Source organism: Diadema antillarum, unplaced genomic scaffold (genome assembly GCF_040938485.1).
Source record: "Diadema antillarum isolate AM-2024a unplaced genomic scaffold, OU_Dant_1.0 scf00000064, whole genome shotgun sequence".
NCBI classification, from domain to species: domain Eukaryota; kingdom Metazoa; phylum Echinodermata; class Echinoidea; order Diadematoida; family Diadematidae; genus Diadema; species Diadema antillarum.
In genome coordinates, this window is record NW_027270953.1 from 683884 (window position 1) to 705966 (window position 22083).

Below are 22083 nucleotides of genomic sequence, written 5' to 3' on the forward strand. Positions count from 1 at the left end.
TCCTCCTGTCCCTTTCCCTCATTTTCTCTCTTTTGCTTTTGTATCATTACACATTATTTTTAGAGTACAATCGTACTTCTGAGCGTGTTTTGTTCATTTTTGTTAAGTTATTACCTCACTGGCAAAAATTTGGAGGTGAGTTTTTGTTCGAGTGTTTGTTTGAGTTTTTCGATTGAACGATGTATCTACGTGTGTGACAATATTAATGTGTGCGAGAACATCGTATTTTGTATGGTACCCACTTGTTTATTTCCGTGTAAATTGAAGTATTTTTTTACCGTAAAGTGTCTTCATCATTCGTCTTCAAGCATCAGGTTTTCACGTTTCTTTTCAGTATTTTTTTTTTTTTTTTTTTTTTTTTGCGTTGCACAAATCGGGGGTGCGGCTTATACGGCGCTGCGGCCTTTGCGCCGGCGAATACGGTACATGCATCTTAAATAGGGTAAAGGTTGAGAAAGCACAGAGTCATTCATTTGACTACAATACACAAAAACAACCTGGATTTCTAGCAACAGTATCCTGTACATGCCATATAATTAGCAAATCTAAGTTTTTGTGCAATGGTGGTGATCAAGACTTAGGCATATTACTTGCAAACTGTATCATCACTCAACCACTTCACGCACTACAAAAGAGTATATGCGTGCATGTCATATTCATGTCGGTATGAGAATTCTAATTTTTGCGTGCTCTTGAATTCGTGAATAGCATCAGACTAAAAAAATCCACTAAATAAAATCTAGTATGAAACTGAGTAATTACTCCTGTTCAGCCTGTTACGAGTAAGGGACTTCAGCATTATCATGTGATCTACTAACCCTGTTGTAATGGCCAGCACCTGCAGAAGACGCATACTGGCTACCTGCAGCACCCTCAGTGTGGGCGGGGCACCCCCAGGCACCTGTAGAGCCAGTAGGGAGGGGTGCAGGGGGCGGGTCAGGGCAGTGTGCCCCCCACATAGCTCAGCCAGGAGGGGCAAGATACCACTGGAGATGGCCAGGTCAAGGTCAGCTGGCTGGTATTTGACACTCAGTGCAAAGACAGTAGCAAGGGTCAATCTGTGCTTGGCACCTAGAACATGGGTAGGGAGGGCGGGACATAACAATCACTTACTGACCTCTGACATGACCTTAGGCAACTCAATCACAATTGAAGAGATAACTGTAATGATTTCATGTTATTCAACAGCAGAGATTCAACTTCGTTAGTGACAAATACTAAAAAACACAGTGATACATAACTCCAGAGTTGAGTGAAGTAAAGAAATTCCAACAAGGAAACTAAACTGCTGATTTTCTTGTTTCATACAAGAATGATGAGAGTGGATATAACCTCAACTGGACTGCATTGCAGTATAGTGTGATCATGTATACTTTACTATGTACTACACTAAACAAAGCTGTACTATACCATACTCTACTCTACTTTACTCTGCTCTACTGTACTGTACTGTACTCTACTCTACTCTACTATATCAAACTATATGACACCACACTATACTCATACTATGTTACACTTTATTATACTATATTTGATAAACTCCAGGGGGCATTTCATGAAGCAGTTTAGTCGGATATTTTTCTGACAAACTGTTACAAGCTACTGAAATCCTTGCATCTGATTGGCTGAGAGCAAATTTGTCTGACAACTCTGTCGGACAAAATGCTTCATGAAATGACCCCCAGATGATCATGAGTTGAACTGCTTTTATTCTCTGCATTTTGCCTCTCATTACATCATAGGTGCTTATTGCATTATCAAAAGATCACAATAATCCAATTCTACTTGTATGATGAAGAGAGTAGAGGAAGAATGGCAAAAAGGAAAAAAAGAAAGAAAGAAAGACTCACTCTTCTTGATAGACATTTCTGATGCTCTCTCAGCCAACACAGTCACCAGGTGGTTACATATACTATGGGCCACAGTCTTGATCTGTTCTTGTGTTTGTCTCACGGCTGATCGGATCCCATCCTATGGGTGAAGAAAAAGTCTATTTCCTCAGATTTGCACTGACAAACTGAATACACAAACTAGAAATGTCGCTATGGCGACTGATGCCTCCGCCATAATGCATGATTCTCCCAATAGGCGTATAGTACAATGTCTTCACAATGTGTGATCCATGACAGTTTCACATAACTGGCAAAATACTGATATGACAGGTTTGTCAGAAATGACTTGAATGTTCACTTTCCTTGAACTGGGTTTGCTTAAATTGTCGAAGAGTGCAGGTACACATATTTGGGGAATTGAGAATTTTTACTTGAATTCTGACCGACCCTCTTATAAGTTTACGCATTGAGTAATTTCCAAGGTATGAAGAAAGAGTGTAATTACAGTACAAAATAGTTTTTTTTTTTTTTTTTTTTTTTTTTTGGGGGGGGGGGCATTGAAACCTGGCCTTTGACCCTTAACCTTTGACCTTTAACATTCTGGCTGGAAATTTCCCAGAGAATCTCCATTAGGTAATGTATGTATATATAAAGTTTTAAAACTAATAATGCAAGCATTTCATATACTAGTGTATGAGGAAAATAGTAAAATTTTGAGGAATTGACTTCGACCTTTGACCCCATGACTATTGACCTATGACCCTTAAATTCCCTAGATAATCTCTGCCAGTCAGTACATGCGTATGTACCAAGTTCCATGATGATACATTGAACCATTTGTGAGAAAAGTGATATTACATTTTCACCTAACCTTTGACCTTTCGACCTTTGACCTTATGACATGAAACTCTCTCTGGAGAATCTTTACGCAGTAGTACATGTCTACACCAAGTTTCAAGAAAATACCTTTGGGCATTGCATAGATATTGGGGAAATAGCAACATTTTTAGCATTTGACCTTGACCTTTTGACCTTTCACCTCTTGCCAATGTCACTAAAATCTACTCAACTAATTGTCCCATCATACATCATCCTTGGACCAAGTTTGGTGAAAGCTGCTTCATCCAGTTTTGAGTTATCACGTAAACAGATAAATTTTAGGATTTGACCTTGATCTTTGACCTTTGACCTCTGTCTGATTTCACTAAAAAACTAATCAAGTAATTGTCCCATCATACATCATCCTCCGACAAAGTTTGGTGAAATTTGCTCGATCCAGTCTTGAGTTATCGCGTAAACGGATACAATTTCATGATTTGACCTTGACCTTTGACCTTTGGCCGATTTCACCCAAAATCTAATCAACTAATTGCCCCATCATACTTTATACTTGGACCAAGTTTGGTAGAATTCAAGTCAATATTACTCAAGTTATCGCGTAAACGAAAGCGGACGGACGTACGGACGTGTGGACAACCCGAAAACATAATGCCTCCGGCACCACTTCATGGCGGAGGCATAAAAATGCAGTAAGCATGAACGTTCATCTTGAGCTTTACTAGATAGGTTTGTTCAGGTCTGGAGTTTGCTTTACATCAGTTGAGATTTGTTTAGTGCAGCTAAAGGCAGTTTGATTAAATTCACCTAAATTTATTCACAGATTGTCGCTTATGTTGACTTTATCTAGCTTTATGACAAAAAGAGATTAAAACTGGCTTGCAATTGACAAGGGAGAAATACTTCGAAAGTTTATATAGGTCAGACATGACAAAACAGAGAATGAGCAATGGATGTCATGCAACAGCAAAATGTCTCTCGGTTTCTGGGCCACAACAGAAGGAGTAAAAACAGTCTCCTTACACTATAGTGATAGAGCTGCATCAAGTGTGCTGCGTCCCCATTAAAGGAGTCAAGAGTGTCGAGACCAAAGGCACCCAGCATGAACTGGAAGTGGGCGGAGGTGAGGAGGGTGAACGAACTGAAGAGACTCTCCGGCATGTTGGTCCTGTCCTTGGTCTTGTCGTCTTGGTTACCGTGAAGGAGGGCCAGGATCTGGTTCAGGGAGTCCAGTCTGGTCTGTTGGACACAAAATTGTGTGGTGGTAGACAAGAACAACACTGGATGTCAGAAACAGCTGAAAAGATACTGATTTTACACAGCCGACCCCCCCTTCACACTCCCCACCCCTCTCCCTACATTAGCACGCGCGCAGAATGAAAAACTGCTTTAGCCAATGGGCGTCTCGTACTGAGTGCGTGAATGCTTGCTTAGTGCGCGAACCTTTGTTACAAGTGCGCGATAAACATGTTGCCCGGGGTGGGGGAGAGCAGGGGGGGTCGGCTGAGACACCCACTATGGCTGCGCCCAGTGCCATGAAATGTCTGCTGCCCTCAACGAACCCGAATCGGTCAATATCCAGTGTAATCTTCTTATAAATTCTTACAAGACCTTGAATCTCACATCTTCAGCAAAAAAGGGCTATCATCTCATCATGCACCATTACATATGTTTATTGAGACAGCATTGCAACATGTAACATGTCATAGAACAGAAAATGTGACAATTTAATATATTTTGTATCTCAATGATTGATTACATTTGTAGAATTTGATTTTCAAAGAAAAATCAAATTTTGCCAGATTCTCTATATCATTGTTGGATTTTTTTATGTACATTGTATGTACATTGTACTCTTAATGAAAACGCTGTAGAAATAAATTGAAACTGAAATTGAAATTGAAAATTATCAAACACAACTAAAGAGTACATGGAATTTAATTATATGGTCCAACATAGAATCTGAGTTCTTTAACATCAAACTGAATGACATACAAATTACTGCACATTGGTTTCCGCAGCAACCCTCTAACTCTCAATTTCAACAAATGACTTTGGTTACATCACAAAGTTTTACGTAATGTGGATGCAGCTACTTCGAGGAGTCTGGCCCTGATCTCACCTCTGCTCTGTTCTGCTGCTGCTGTAGTGCCATGGCCATAGTGGCTGGGTCTGTGCAATATAGGAGCTCCTCCTCATTACGGCTGGTCTGGGCTGGGGAGAATTCTTGGCAGACAAAGTTGACTGTCTCCGTGCATAGACTCCTTACACAGGCTGCAGTGAAAGATATTAAAATGCATCAACTTTTCATGAAGTAATCCATGAAAAATACTTGAGTCTTTCCTATTATATAAGTGTCCAAACAAACTAGTAACTACACTACTTTAAAATGACTAATTAATTAACTGCACTACTTTAAAACTACTAATCAATTACACTACTTTAAAAACCTTAAAATTTTCACTCTTTAAGAGTCAGAGAGGATGTCAAAGACCTTCAAAATCTCAATTTTCTTTTGAGGCAAATTTGAGATATCTCACTATTTTGTCTTTAGCTAACCTGCATGAAAAAAACAAGCTTAAATCAGCATTAACTATAAAAGTTTTGCCTGCTAACTAAAGAAATTGCAATAGTGTAAGGAAACACAACCATGCTATCGAGAGAATCATAAAACCTTTTGAAGGCAAACATACCTTACACTATCACAATTTCTACTTTTTTTGTGCTAGAACATAACACTAATCTGTCATCACTTTGAATTTCTACAATGACTTGCCTGCAAACAAGTACATTTCATCAAATTAACAAGGATGACAGAACATAGGATTTATGATAGCATCTCAAACACTCAGTTACCACATATACCTCTCTCTCACTTTGACACACACAAGAAAAAAAAAGAACAGTCCAGTCAGTCATAAACTTACAGATGCAATCTTTGTTCCTATTCTGAGAGTTACATTTATTTATGATAGCATCCCAAATACTCAGTCACCACATACCTCTCTCCCACTTTGACACACACAAGAAAGAAAAAAACAACAACAGTCCTGTCAGCTACAAAACTTACAGATGTAATCTTTATTCCTATTCTGAAAGTTTGATGACCCCTTCCTAGACAGAGCATCACTCCAAGATGACCTCCCCCTGTCCATTGCCCTCTGGCTGGAATCCTGACCATCGGTGGACTTGGTCACTTTATCGTCCCTCTCATTCTGATGGGTATAAACAAAAGTATCATTGGTGAAGAGATAATGCTTGACCACCAACAAACAGCTTTCAACAAGAACATGGGTATTTCGGCCTTCTGAAACTTATGTATGGTGTATGAAGTGAAGTGCCTGCGAGTTGTATATAGTAAACACTGTATTTGCAATGTGATGTCTGACTGGATAAATTCACACCATGTGACATTCACTGCTCTTGTGATATTGCATAATAACCTTTTTTCCCCACAGTGAATCAATGCTACAAATACCCATTATCAACTACTATGAAAGGTGCATATTTTTTCATGCACTATTCTAGACTATTTGTACTTGAAATGCGTTCACACGCCTCACACTTCTCTTTCAACATAAATCTACCTTGGGCTATTTATGCACTTGTTGTGCATTCATCATAAGCTGGTAAAGTGTATTTATGATAGCGGACTATCAATGTGAATCTAAAAAGTACACTGTATGAACTGATATGAGCCCTAGGTGTGCAGTAGTATGCAAAGTTTCAACATAATGTTTGGCAGAGGAGTACCATTTGAACTTTCTGAAAATGTATAAAGGAATCAGGTTTAATAACCTTCTTGTTACAACAAGACCTAGAAACAACTAAACTTGTATGGCTATATTTTGGCTTACAAGAAGCCAATCAAGCTGGAATTTCACTACCTTGTTTGGTTGGCTCTCTCCTTTCTTCTTCTGTAATGTATCATCTCCTGAGAAGAAGAAAATATAAGAGAGAGAGAGAGAGAAGGAAAAAATGGTTATGGAGAACCTTTAAAGGCAAAAATTGACTGTGATAATGCATACAACTGCATACAGAAATTTTCAATTGGAGCTAATCGTGTACTCTGAATAAGATATTTTTGTGAAATCAAAATGATTACCTGTATCATTGCATCCATTCTCGCGTAGTGCTGGAGCCATGCCTAGCACCAGGAACATGCAGCGTTCGATGAGTGACTTGCACGCCTCGCTGAAGCTGAAGAAGGTCTGTTTGGGGGCGCTCTTCAAGGAGCCAGCTCCTCGTTCCGAGTCTTCTCTCACAGTGTCGTCCTCGTCGTCCGTGTTTCCTGGATCCGGCTTCTGGGCATCGCCTTCGCCTTCGACCTCCAAGTCAGAGAGACTAGAGCCTAGCAGCTGAGTGGAGCTGGCTCCTACTTGATCTGACCCAGGGGAAGAAAGGAGAAAAATTGTGATAGAGATATCTACCCTGGAGCACAGCCATTGCTCCTACAAACACCCTTTACTGTTTATAACCACACATTCAACTTGAAGATGCAATGGGGACTGAAGTGAAATCCACTTCTTACTTATATTTCACTAACAATGCCTTGTTCTTTTCCTATTTGTTACTTTTCACATCAAATAAACATAAAAATGACTTTCAAGTCTTTTATAAAAAGTCAATAGCTTCACATGTTCTCTGTGTCTACAGACAAAAAAACAACAACTAATCTTTCAACCCCTAGCATGTAACAGTTACAATGACAAACATTCAGTATGAATGTGGATCTACATGTATGACAAACATTCGGTATGAATATGGACCTACATGTATGTTGAGTGTGAATCATTGCATGCTTTGGCCAATTTTTGAAAATATCAGTTACTTCAAGGATCATCTAAGCACTGTGGTCATATTGGTATTTTGTTAAAGAGAAATACTGAAACTTCCATATCAGATCAATGATTAGAATACTGTCACTCAGAAAAACACAACTATCACATCATGAATATGAACATTCTAGCTACAATATAGCAGGGCGCATAAAAGACTTCGGCTGAAAGCATCTACGGGTAAACACACAGAAAATTTCAAGATGCAAAAATCACTGATATCCACATACCAACTGGTTTGCGGTAAAATTTCTTTGATCTTGGACTGTAAGCAATGACAGAGGCAGTAGCACCAGCAGCAGCCGACATCGACGACGAAGCTGATGATGATGAAGAAGGCGTGGCAGCCCCAGCCCCAGGAGGGTACCTGTTTCTCTCTCCGCTCTCCGAGTCAGACACACAAATGGAGGAGTCTCCCATAGCAACGGGCCCCGCCCCTTGTCCCTGGCTCTCCTCCTCCGTCTCCTGGTGTTGCATGAGCTTGGTGGAAAGCAGCTTGTGTCTGACCCGGTACACGGTGCGGTAAACTTCTATCAGTGGCTTGCAGTCTTCCACTCCAGTCCTGGTGATAAAAATGCATTGTTTGGTAAAAAATCTCTCCCAATGAGTTCACACTACGACTTGATGCATCCTGATTAGATTTCAAGTATCATAAGCTAGAGGATATACATTTTAACAATTGAGGTATTACCTAAGAAACAGCTTATCTTAAATGATCAACATAACCACTGTAACAATGATTTTGAAATTTCAGATATGCAGCAGGTAAGAGTATATGTGACCCTGCATCACAAAACCAACAAAAAGTCCACCCATTTTATGTGAGGACTCAAAAAAGGTGAAATGGGTCAACCAAGTCAATCTTTAGTTTGTCATATTTTCTGAAAGAGCTATTCTTCTTCTACATTATTCCTATGTTTGGGATCATAAAATGAATGGGAAAGTGAGTTTTCAGCGTTTTTCTACAACACCTTTTTTTTTAAGTAGTGAGATCAGGTATATCTTGGAGGCATCACACTAAATAAAATCTTAACCAGAGTATTTTACTTCAGAAATTAAAATCAAAGAAATACAGCTGGCAAGACAGAGTATAACTAATCAATGACAGTGACTGTCATTTTAACACATAAATCATTCAATCAAAATGGGGCCTATGCAAGAAATATGATGAAGTTTAACTGGGGATGAACATATACGCAAAGAGGTGATAAGAGTTTATAGCAGTTGAAAAGAGCACATTCATGTAAAGCTCAAGTGATCTGAAATCTTGAGGTTACCTTGATTTCTGTGTGGCAACAGCCATCAGACCGGTGTGCTTGAGAAGGCAAGCCAGGAGACAGCGAGTTGCCCGGTCCAAGAGGTCATCCTGCTCCTCATCGCTCGTTTCCCAACCTTGAGAGGGGAAACAAAATATGCAGTATAAACATGTCACACCTCCTAAAAGATCTTAATAAGCATGAGATGATATCTACTTACTGATTTGTATCTTACAGGATACACTCAGAGCTCAGGGAAAAGAGAAAAAAGGGCACACATCTGTTATCCATAAAATCAGAGTAGAAAGTTACGACACTGATCATTGCCGTGTTATACTGAGACAGCATACCACTGAAATCAATACAAGAAGGCAAAATTACAATACAAGAACCAAAAAAAAAAATGTTCAAGTTCACAATCAATCTTGAAGCAATATCAATGACTAATAGTAGAAACAATCAGAAATTATGATTCATGAGTAGTTGATTTGAATATTCTATTCATAATTGAAGAAAAAATGGCTACTAAGAAGATTAAAAGGAGGGTGTGAAACAACAACATAGGGAGAGGGAACAATGAGGAAGGAGAAGGAGGAGAAAGGAATCCCATAGTCCACTGCACCTTTACTGAGGGTGTAGTCCTGCATGGTGGTCCAAATGGACTGACCGGGCTCCCGGCTCTTGCCCAGCGTGAGGTCCAGTAGGGAGAGGCAGGCCTTGGGGATGTTGTGCTCCGAGATGTCAAAGTCGTCGTCGCCCGACAGTGCTGCCTCTGACATCCTGCTGACTAGTTTGTCTGGGGTACATGGAGATAAAAGAAATACAGAAGATTGACACCAAACCTGGTTTACACTCTTTATACACTCATTTTTGGTGTCACATAAAGCTTGTTAGCGTAAAACCACCTGGTCAACACTCCTTTATACACTCTTTCTTGGTGTCACATAAAGCTTGTTAGCGTAAAACCAATCACCTCATTAACACAGTGACACAGATAAAGTGTTGTTACCTCAGGAAGAAATGGTGGAAACCAACAGCCCATGCATCATTTCTGTAAACCCGCACAATTCTAAGGCTGAACCACCGCTGAAAGTTCAGGAGGAATCAAAGGATTAACTTAAGTTTTGGAAAGCAATGTATGTGATGTCTCCTTTTTTTCAGAAACTTTCCATCTATGTGGGTTTCCTGGATCAAATTCATGACTACATGAATTCACATGTATGCATGTTCATAACAAAGGTTATATAATGCACATACATGCAGTGTAAATCTTCAATGATTCCACACTGTGTAAATCTTCAATGATTTCTAAGAACACATAATTTTCCATCAGTTTATATGAAATGTTTACTTGTAATTCATCACACCAGGTAGGCATAATTGGAACATTGCCAATTTTACTAGTATTACCAAGGAGGTTGAAGAGATGGAGTAACATCAGAGTTATTCCCTTTGATCTATGTTCGAAGCCGCCACTCAAAAATATTTGAAGCATGTGCCAAACAGCATCTGCCGTGCCGATACGAAGACAATTGACTCATGTCTCATTGCATAATCACCAGCCACTTTCAACGGAAGATATGTCTTTGTGATGGTAATTACTTTTCGCTATCCCTTCTTATAAAAGCTAGGTGGTACAGACACGAGGATGCGCGAACAGAAATTGAGGAAAAAATGCTGAAATGAAAATGAATGAAAATTACTCGACTGGGCATACGCGGGCACTAATCTGATATATCTATCAATAAAGAATTATCCGAAGATTACTACATGTTAGTTTCATTTGGGGAAATTAAGTCGAAAATTGATAAAACCAGCTTTCCAGGATGGTACAGTTTTAAACATTTTCACATAATACAGCTCTGATTTACACTTTTGCGCAAATTTCTGAACGGAATTGACTTTTGTTTTACATGCTTTATTATTAAGTGAAATTTCATTTCATTTAATAAATAGATAAGCAAAGTATGGCCAACATTATGATAACGTTCAAAATGAATCTTCAGATTGCTCAGCAAGACTGCGGCTAGGAACATCGATCATCAAAGGCACAAGTGCACCTGTGGAATTCTTTTGTACATCAATAGAAATCTGACAACTGTTTGAATAAATTACAGCCAGTTGGAACTCCATGTATAAAACCTCCTTGGTATTACATGCAAGGGTGAGCCACATTAACATTGCCAATAACTTTTAATCATCCCAATATCTTGAATAAATCAAAGAGTAGCCCTTCCCATTTGAATTCTGTCTATCTGCCTGTCCATCTATCAGTCTGTTTGTCTCTGTTCTAACCCCACCCCACCCCACCCCCAAGCTGCCGACACTCACCAATGTGCTGCACCTGTGTCTCCCGGCCATTTTGGGTCAGTCTGGACACCATCCAGCCACTGGTCTCTCGCTCCTCCTTGGAGAGGGGCTTCCAGGCCAGCATGCCCCCCAGGCACCAGCCGATGACCAGGGCACAGGTGCGCTCCAGGTCGACCAGCCACACCCAGCCACGCACTGGCTGGGGGAGGGGCATGGCTGTGGGGTCTGGGGTGTCTGATGTTACTGTCGGTGGGAGAAGGAGGAGGAGGGGGAAAAATAATTAGGGAACCAACTTCATCTGTGCCTAATTATTCAACAGGACAAGGCTTATTAATGTTTTCACTTTGAGTGTGACAAGAGATAAAATAATCTATACAGAATCTTCCTCTAAAATTGTCTCTCCTTCCGATGAGCTTTTGCGATAATACACATTACATTAGTGAACTGACATTAAAGGTACTTACACTAGGTTTAACAAATAAACTCCCGTTGGGGATGGAAGTAACAATGTAAAACTACCAATTAATCAGAAACAGTCATGGAAGACACACCAATATAATCTAAAGAGCAGTAGAGAGATTACAGCAAGATGCAGGTAAGGGTTTTGGTATCCTAATTTTGAGCTTTTCAAAACAGAGTTTTTATCCAGATTAAATGATATCAATGACTTTGATTTGTTTGGTTTTTGTTTTTCAAAATCCTCTACTGTATGGTGGCTAAAAAGGGAAATGATTCAAAATCAGTGGTTGAGGCAAAGTGCGTTCACCTCTCATTGGCCACTCCATCTCCTGCTCCTCCAAAACGACTGCAGCCGGAAGAAGACGGTTGAGTCTGTCTAGCTCCGGTAGAAGGGTGAGGAGGTGGTGGAGAAGGGGGCGTGTGACGGATACCGGTAGGAGGAGGAGGGAGTGGAGGATGTGGGACAGCATGGAGCCAGCTGCAGAGTTGTACAACACGTCTTTGGAAAAGGCAGGAAGAAAAACACAGTATCAGTGAATACATTTCTTTTCATAACAATCATCTATATGTCACAATATAAAGACACATGAACGCAGTATACTCTGTATACTGTCTAGTAGTAACTGGGGAAGTACAATGTATGATTATCTCCTCTCTGACAGAGAATCTTTATATCAAGGCTAAATTCAAACTCCCTCTAAAACACAGCAGGGGGGCCTACAGTTGGACATTTCAACAAAATGTCGACATATGTCATTGTTTATCATCATGATATGACATGACATAAAGGCACCTCAATCTACCACATTGTATGTAATGCAGATGTCTTGCAATGTACACAACAGAGTATCTTTACCAAAACCTTGATCAGTCCATTACTTTATGATTACAATTAATACAAAATTGATATCAAGACCTTGAAGTAACATTAAACAATACTTCTTGAATTTGTTTTATGACATTACAAAATTACAATGACATTACACAATTTCTTATTGTAATCATGTTGTGTTTAATATCATTCATATCCTACACAATTCATTGCCATGCTTTCAGAAAGTCTCAACAACAGTGTGTTTATCCACACTCTACAGTGACTCTCAAGGAAATGTAATGACAACTGGTTTGGAATCAAGGCAATCAGGGTACGGGTGAGAGAGTGAGCACCTCTAAGTTTGCTCCTGATGGCCTGGGAGGTATGACTACCGCTCTGCTTCAGGAGGGTGGTAGACCTCTGGAGAACCTCCACAGCATGAGGGAGGAGGAGGCACAGGTGTTTGTGGAGGAGACACACCCCGGAGGAGATCTGGGCGGGGCAAGAAGAGGAGATGAGGGTTAGAGTCTAAGTGAGATATAAGTTTATGTACACTGTAAAATGACGTAGCATGACTTCAATCATGGTGCAAGCAGTTTTCAACCTCCTTGTACTACTATAATGATATTGCCTATGTTTTTTTTATATCAAATGATTGCACTTTACTTTTACAACCTGCAGCCTTATATACTGTATACGCCATATATTTTGCGAATCGGGAATTTCCGACGATTTTGCGAGTGGTTAAATTCGCGATCGCGGAGTCCAATGGAGAAGAGTACACACGTACGTCACATTCACATTGGGATCAGAGTCAATATTTTCGTGTGTCTTTAACTTCGCGAATAGCACCTGCCCTGCAAAATTCGTGAAAATAAAAACCTCGCGAAATATTTGGCATATACAGTAACTTATACACCAAAATGACAGTGTAATAGGTGGATTCTTACTCTATAAAATTAGTAAATGATAACTCCAGGATCAGCCTTTGAAGAACAGGCTATGTTCTTTGAATACATTTCCTCGGAACATTGCTCTAATATTTTGTTTTCTTATCAGAAGTGGATAAAAACAAACATGAAAAGTTTACAAGATGGATGAATGAATGAATGAATGAATGAATGAATGAATGAATGAATGAATGAATGAATGAATGAATGAATAAATAAATGAATGAATGAATGAATGAATAAATAAATGAATGAATAGAACTGGTTTACCTCATCAGAGTTACTGACATGGCAGTATGCCAAGAGATGTTTCTGGAGAGATGAGAGAAGTTCTCTCAGGTGAGACGGTGGTGCCCCATCCTCACAGGGTATGGATGGCTGGCGCTTGTCACTGTTTTTCTCCAGCTCACCAAACGCTTGCTCCTGTCGTACAATTTTTGATTTGATATTTATTATTATTTGATTCATTGGTTCCTGTATTATCATTGTACATGCACATACATTGTTGGTGGCATGCATATTCATAAACATAAGCTGTTAACAAAGTATATTTCTACATTGCCTTTATAATGTACAGCAAAACGTAGCAGCAATACAACAAATACAGTTGGGGAAGGAATATGGGTGTACAATGTACATTTAAAATCAAGGTTATTATCACTGTATACTGAATATGAGACAAACTTTTGCTGAAATTAGAAGAACAAACGAGGGGCATAAAATGTTGTATTCAAACTTCTGGCATTGAACTTCACAACATTATCAAATCCTGGTAAACTTTACACCAATGACAATCAGCTACAGTAAAAAGGCTTTCTGACTACCATGGTATTTCAGTTATGAACACAACATGTGACAGGCTTAAAAATTCAGCTAAAAATACATGTCGAGAAGAATATCGTGCTGTATGACTTAATGTGTACCAACTGTGTGATCCAACATAGATAACCGCAATAACAGAAATTGGTCATACAGCACTTGTTAACAACGGGTCTCAAGAAAACATAATGTCCTGGTGGTATGAAGCATCATCTCCTTCATGAATGCTATCAGTGTTTATGGTAGTAAAAGATTCCATTTCATTCATTCACCGCAAATGGAGCGGGGTGGTAACCTGATGAAGTGGTCCACCCATCTGCTCATATAAGAAAATGGGCAAATGATGCCAACCCCTCGTGGTTCGCCCCAGGTGACTACCAATAGTATGGCATCAATGGCCTCAACTTGGCACACTGTGCCATACGATAAAGTGTTTTAATTATGAAATGTGTGAGAATATTTTCAAAACATAATGTCTAGTTTCATACACTGCTTTGAAGTCTACACACCTCACGCATTGATGACGGAAAAGGGAAATTACAGTGTATAACCACAAAGAACAAAACAATTTCCCACTTACTGTGTGATATCCCAGGTTTCTGAGCAAAGTCTTCATCAAGACCTCTGCTAGGTGAGTGTCCTGACCATTAGAGGCCCCCATGGACATGACTGATCCTTCAACCTCCAGAGGGGCATCAAGCTCCCCCTCTAGGGGAGATGTGAACCCCAGCAGGGAGGCAACGTGGATGTTCTCCTGAAGACTGGTGAGAACGATGCCCAGCTGCATTCTCTATTGGTTGGAGGCAGAGATAGAAAGTGGTATCATAATGGACTGGTCCATCTCACATCTTAAAGCATGCAAATCGTGGTTGTCACGTGAGAACGAATGCAGGAAGGAGGAAACCCTAAAATTGCTATGCAAAACTCTCAACCTCATCTCTTGATTTCAACCCATGGTTCAAGCGAATTAAATTGATGGTCATTTACAAAGGGCAAACTCATTTTTGTTTACTGTTACCACTGGTCTTTGGGAGCACTCTCTTATCAGCATAACCCTAGCATCACCAGGGACAAGATGGACATAGTGGGCAAAACATCTTGTCAAAGCCCTAGGCAGGACTAAGCTGAAAATCTCCTGTTCTTCAGATCACAGTGTTCATTATCTACACTGGACTAACCTGTCCCTTAGAGAGGCTGTCCCACCGATCTGGTCCCTGGGGAAGGAGGGAGTGGAGGAGTTCCATCCGCTCCCTGAGTGGTGGTAGGAGGAGAGGAGCCCCAATGGATAGAGTGTCACTCACAGCCTGGTAGACAAAGATGAGGGGATAAAACATCATTAAAGAGTGAAGACCAAACAAATCTTTTCATTTTCACAGCTTTTGGCAATTCCCTTACAAATAAAACAAAAGTAATTATAGTGTCAACACTACTGCAGTACTTCACACATATAAGGACCATTCTTCCACTGGAAGTATGCCAGAAGAAGCTGATTGTCAATTGGCGAAATGTCACATGATGTAAGTTTCCAATAACGTTTTTTAACATATAAGAATTTTTGAGGTTACACTTCGACTGGATGAATAATAATCTACATCAGTTTACAGTTTGTTTCATGCTTTACATCATCATCATCATCATCATCATCATCATCATCATCATCATCATCATCATCATCATCATCATCATCATCATCGCCATCACCACCCAATCACAATCATCACCATCATAATTAGAATTACCATCTTCATCATCATCACCACCATCATCACCATCACCACCACCACCACCATCACTATCATCATCATCATCATCATCACCATCATCATCATCATCATCACCATCATCACCATCATCATCTCATCATCATCATCACCATCACCATCACCATCACCATCATCATCACCATCACCATCATCGTCATCATCATCACCATCATCACCATCATCACCATCACCATCATCATATCATCATCATCATCACCATCACCATCACCATCATCATCATCATCATCATCATCATCATCACCATCATCACCATCATCATCTCATCATCATCATCACCATCACCATCACCATCATCATCATCATCATCATCATCATCATCATCATCATCATCATCATCATCACCATCAAATAATGGCATTCTATGGCACTGACACTGAATGGATCAAACCAGTCAAACTGAAACCCGACCTTTTGGATGGATGGCGGTGTGTTGGCATCAATGAGACGAAAGAGGAGGTGTCTGAGGGGGCGGGCCTGGGAGCCAAGGACGCTAGCTGTCAGTCCACCTGCCAGGGCCAGCTGAAGGTGAGTACACAGCAGCTTCAGGCACAGCAACACGAACTGTTGGTGTTCCCTGTGTCATGAAGGGTGCAGAGAGGGAAAAAAATGTTATTAGAGACATTTTGCAGATGAAACAAAAAACAAGTTTTAGTGCTTCAAAACAGTTCTAAATTGCGGGTTAGGGATGGAAACAACCAATGTCAAAATTTCAATCAGCATAATCAATGTTGAGTATTGTTAAATACACAAAATGTGAACAATAGTTATGATAAAATTGTTTCTAGATTTAACTGTTTACAGTTATGGTTTATTAAGAAAAATAGTGGTATCTCCTTATATTTCAGGCATTATTGTAGAATTTTTATATGGTAGGATTTTTTGTGATACAACGGACCTACACATATGCATCAAACGAATTTGTCATCAGGTAACACGAAAGAAAATTACCCACTCTATAACACAGATGATGCACATGTCTTTTCGTGCGTAAGTCAAAATATAGTGTGCATGCGGTAACTATGGAATTCAGCCTAAACCCACTCGGCCCTGTGGGTTAAGCATTCCATATCTAACTTATGCATGCAATTTTGACTGACCCACTCAGACCTGTGCGTATTGACTCACCTTGCGGTGGGGAATGGTGGTGGAGGCGTGGGGCTATTAAACCCTTCACAGTAGTGCTCAATGAAGGAACGCAGGTGGGAGAAAGTACCTTCTTGGAGATCCACACAGAATGGACGATGCCAGGCCACAACTTGTCTGAAGGTTTGGGAGCAAAGCACAAGTCACATTCATTGTCATGACAAATAAACAGAAAACTGGTCCCATTTTGATGTTCAAACTCCAGTTCAGGATGACCGATTCAAGAAATAATAAATATACAGGGATCTTTCAAGGATAAAATGTTATGTTTTTTTGTTTAAATGAGATTTATTTTTAGTCCAGTTATTTGATTTTCCAGACAAATTGCACAAAATTTTACATAAAAATCTACTATAGCACTATTATTTGTAAATAACTTCAAAGAAATCAAAAGTGAATCAACTAAACCATTATCTAAAAATGCACTGGTGTCATGGGGATATGGTACAATATGCATGTATTGTACAGTCATACCTACCAGTTGGAATTTGATGAGTTTGGCAATGTGTCAAAAAGGTTTAAGTCCCTTTGCAAGTTGTGATGCCAACCCATGATACTACGCCGGTCTATTCTATAGGCATTGACCACTGACCACTGACCACTGACCGCTGATCACTGACCTGTCAGAGGGCAAAGCCGTCCAGGCCACGCTGTGAGATGTCCCTGCTGATATCTGGTGAATGGTCACTCCTTCCAGACTGGTCACTTTCTTGACCCTTGTGATGGGGCTAGTGGTGTGGCCTTGACCACACTGACCCATGGCATTGTTGCCCCATGCATACACCTCATTGTCTGTGGAACAAAGGACAGGTGAGCTAAAAATATGCAAAACACAGTCACAGTTCATGGGAAGACTTAATGACTCCATCAATTTTTTTTTCTTATCAACCTTTTATTCTATGATTTAAAAAGGCATGGATGGTATGGAATGAAACGAATGTCAAAGAAATCATTTCTTCACGCTTTATCCAAAAATATATTGTGTTCTCATTAAAACAACAACAACAACAAAACCCACATATCATAATGTCTTATATTTCTGCCAAGAATTATCTTTCACCCACCATAACATTTTTGGTACATCAAAGTGACATAATGTACCATGAAAGTCATCTAAACCTTGAATTCTACTCAAGGCATTTCTACGTAGTACAAACCCTGTGAAGTGGTCTCTTTTTAAATGCCTTTCAAGAAATGGACAAGTGATATGCACCCTTCTAAGTTCACCTTTGTGCTTTGTACAAATAAGTGATTGGTATTACCCACATACATCATGCTACACAAATATAGCAAAACCTTTTTCTGCCACAGTGTCACTGCAGATTTCAAGTAGACAGACATCCTTCTTACCGTGTGTGAGAGCTAAGCAGTGGCTGTCCCCACACGCCATGTCTACTATTCTTGTAAACTGCAGGTCTTCAATAAGCTTCGGCCTCAGCGAAATGGCTTCTGATGAGCCACAGCCCAGACACGCACCATGGCCCCAAGCAAATACCTGAAGAAAGCAAGCAAAATCACAGTGGTATGAATAGTACTGGGGTATATTTTACAGTGAGGAATACACCTAAATTTGCTGCACTTTATACTAGGTATTGTGTAATCAATCTAAAAATAGAAAGAACTCTATCAATTGCACCATCTGCCATACAATATATTGTCCTTGCAGAGTACACTGTTCAAAGTTCCATGCAATGTACTAAATTTCTTGGTGGGTCTAAAGAATCTGCAAAGGACAACTTTAACACAAGTTCCCGCAGAAAACATAGTTTTGTTGCTATAAATCCTGTATTGTGATGATTCTCAGAGTGATCATACACTTCCTCATTTTCAGTTTTTGCAGTATTATGACTGAACACTACCTTTCATACTACAATACACTAACATACTATTCACTATGAACTGTGAAGATATAGATTCACAAGTGATAATCCTTTGATACTTTTGCTCTACCAAATATCTCTTCTTTCAATGACAAAGTACTATTGAAGAAAAAAAAAGGTAATTTGAGAATAGTATCATCACCATCATCATAACCACCATCACTATCACAAGCTAATGTTTCCTGAATCAAGACTAACCTGGCCAGTAGACGTCAGGGCAAGAGATGATTGGCTGCCACAGCCGACTTTCTTGATGAATAGACCAATCAGAGATTCAATGATCTTTGGTTTGTACACTCTGTTTGTGTCCCCATGACCTAGCTTGCCTGGTATTCAAAAGAACAAATGAACAAACAAAACAAACAAAAGTATGTAATTGATGAATTCATCTTTGACACAAATTGGCAATATATTAGTTTCAACACAAAAATCATTTTCTTCTGAGCCAATGTGAAAACATAATTGTGGCGTCCAAGCAAGTTTGACTATTAGTGGCAATATATATTTGATATATGCACAATTATCAGACATCTTTGTATCAAATGACATGCCTGATTACGAAAGCTGCTATTAACCTGTTCCATGCTAAATTCTGAAATCCACATAAACTTAATACACAGCCCACCAGGTTCCCGTATGGAACGGGTTAAAAAGGAGAGACAAAAGCAAAAGCCACTGTAAAGGGTACATACAAGCACTGACAAAAATTTGGAAGGAAACCATGATATGCCCTTTCATGTCAATACAACGGTGTAGTTTGATCTAGCTTGCTCTGCCCCTTTAAAACCAAAGCCTGACCTGTTTACAGTGATATCTCTAAAATCAATACATTCCAATGTCAATACATTCCAGGATCAACACATTCCAATGTCAGGTGCAATGAGTACATTCGCTGAACAGGTGCATCTGCCCTCACAAAGGAGTTGCATACCAAACAAATACATTTCATGTCACATGATCAATAAAATTGATTTCCTACCTGTCAATCACAACTCATAATGGGTGAAATATACATTAAAGTTCCCGTCTTTTCAAAAGTAGAATGTGAGGTCAAAGGTCAAACTCACCATTATCTCCACCACCAAATGACCAGACGGTGCGACAGTCCTGGGACACGGCGATAGTGTGGGAGCTCCCACAAACCACCTTACCAACGTTACTGATGTCTTTGACAAGGGTGGGGACGTTCCTGCTGTTACTATCCCCATGACCTGATACACAAACACAAACACAAATACCTCTCATGAAACAAAGCTGCCTCACAAGTTGCGCATGGTGGAATTAAGAATTACCCTTTTTATCTTAAAATCTCAACATCTTCACTCAATTTTGACATTAGTGCAAGGGTATGAACAAGACTTATTCTTCTTCCATATCAACATTACTTACAGCATCGTGACATATTCCTGAGCAGGATCTTTGGATTCAAAGAAATGTCTGCAACAATGGTATGCTGCAGCTTGAATCCATACAGGAGCTTTGGATGACATTCATGCAACAGATGTAGACATAAGTTAACACCCACATGAAATGTTAGAAAATTGCACTAACAGATTCCTTCACACGATAAAATAGAAGCTGACTATTCGAAATTAACGAAAATATGAAAAAAGAGCTAATTGTGTAAGAAAACTTGGGGCATTTTACAGACTGCCCATGCCCATACTTTATTCATGGGGGTGGTTTTTCTTTTTGTTTGTTTGGGTTTTTTTTTTTGCTTTTACTACATGGCAAAGTATGTTTACATTGAGATGCATGATGAGGCACAAGATTTGACATTATATGTGTTTCCATGATTGACACTCATTTTTACCCACCTAGCCTTCCATAGTCCCCCTCTCCCCAGGTGTAGAGCTGACCGTCGTCCGTCACACAGGCACTGTGGCGGTAGCCGGCCGAGATGCAGACGATCACCTTACCGGTCAGCACCCCAGTGATGAGCTTGGGGTACTTCTGGGTCAGCGTGTTGCCGTGGCCCAGCTTGCCGTAGTCACCGTCCCCCCAGCTGAAGACTTGACCCTCAGAAGTCAGGGCCAGGGTGTGGCCATCTGACCCCTAGGGGGTGATGAGTGGAAGAAAGGTCACAAGGAATCATTTCACGGGTGGTAGTGATCAGGGTTGGGAGGGGAGCAAGTGCCTGGGGGTAATATTTCGGGGTAATTGTCCGGCAGAGTGATAGTCTGGGCAGAAGTCATCATGGACACAGTTGTCCAGGGACTAGTTGTCCAGGGACTAGTTGTCCTACAACCATCACAATCACCATGTATTCACGTCACACACAAAACAATAACTGGTTTGTGCAATTTTGCTGGAAGTTGGAGCTAGAGCTTGCCTGGCTTAACATACATGAATCTCTTGACCCAAAAGTTCCAGTACAATATGAATATCAGGTACTTAAATTATGAAACCTGTAGGCAAGCATATTAAAGGACAAGTTCACCTTCACATACATAAGGATTGAGAGAATGCAGCAATATTAGTAGAACACATCAGTGAAAGTTTGAGGAAAATTGGACAATCCGTTCAAAAGTTATGAATATTTTAAGTATCTGCGCAGTTGCTGCTGGAAGAGAAGACTACTACAGTGTATGATGTCACATGCGTACAACTATATAAGGAAAATAAAAAGAGAATTTCACAAAACTTTACTTTTTGAATAAAGTGCACATTTCTTCGACTTGCTACTGACGTATGTTAAGGGCAATATTATTCCCCCTGCCTTCTGAAAGAGAGAAGTCAAGCGTTATTTTGTTATGCGAGAAAAATGGAAATATGTTGAATTTTCCTTATTCTTTCTTTATATCGTTGTACTCATGTGACATCACAAGCTATAGTAGTCTTTTCATCCAGCAGTGACTGAGCAGAAACTTCAAAAACTCATCACTTTTGAACTGATGTGTTCTACTAATATTGCTGCATTAACTCAACCCACATGTCTATGAAGGTGAACTTGTCCTTTAACCATTTGAGAAATGCTTGCAATACCTTTGCAACTTCTGGAAACCTCAGTGCTGAAAAATTTAGACATCTGGAAGCATGACATTCAACTCTTTATTCAACTTAATGATTCTTGCTTCGAGTTGATTTTATTTCAACTGATTAACAAATGGCCCTTCATCAACATAAACACACACTGATTATTCTGTGTTTTAGTAGCAGCA

The 22083-nt window shown here is 39.8% G+C and overlaps 1 protein-coding gene across 1 annotated transcript in view; it reads right to left on the reverse strand.

The window, feature by feature from the left end:
- LOC139716356 (probable E3 ubiquitin-protein ligase HERC1) overlaps positions 1–22083 on the reverse strand; it is an 83602-nt gene that overhangs the window by 56532 nt on the left and 4987 nt on the right. The window contains 23 exon segments of the mRNA XM_071627901.1: positions 819–1071; positions 1851–1971; positions 3693–3908; positions 4792–4943; positions 5740–5884; positions 6557–6603; positions 6775–7053; positions 7738–8069; positions 8785–8899; positions 9386–9559; positions 11095–11316; positions 11840–12031; positions 12700–12838; positions 13567–13719; positions 14696–14905; positions 15294–15419; positions 16308–16473; positions 17025–17159; positions 17663–17834; positions 18393–18537; positions 19121–19248; positions 19990–20133; positions 20740–20977. Coding sequence (XP_071484002.1) covers positions 819–1071; positions 1851–1971; positions 3693–3908; positions 4792–4943; positions 5740–5884; positions 6557–6603; positions 6775–7053; positions 7738–8069; positions 8785–8899; positions 9386–9559; positions 11095–11316; positions 11840–12031; positions 12700–12838; positions 13567–13719; positions 14696–14905; positions 15294–15419; positions 16308–16473; positions 17025–17159; positions 17663–17834; positions 18393–18537; positions 19121–19248; positions 19990–20133; positions 20740–20977 — 4004 coding nt within the window.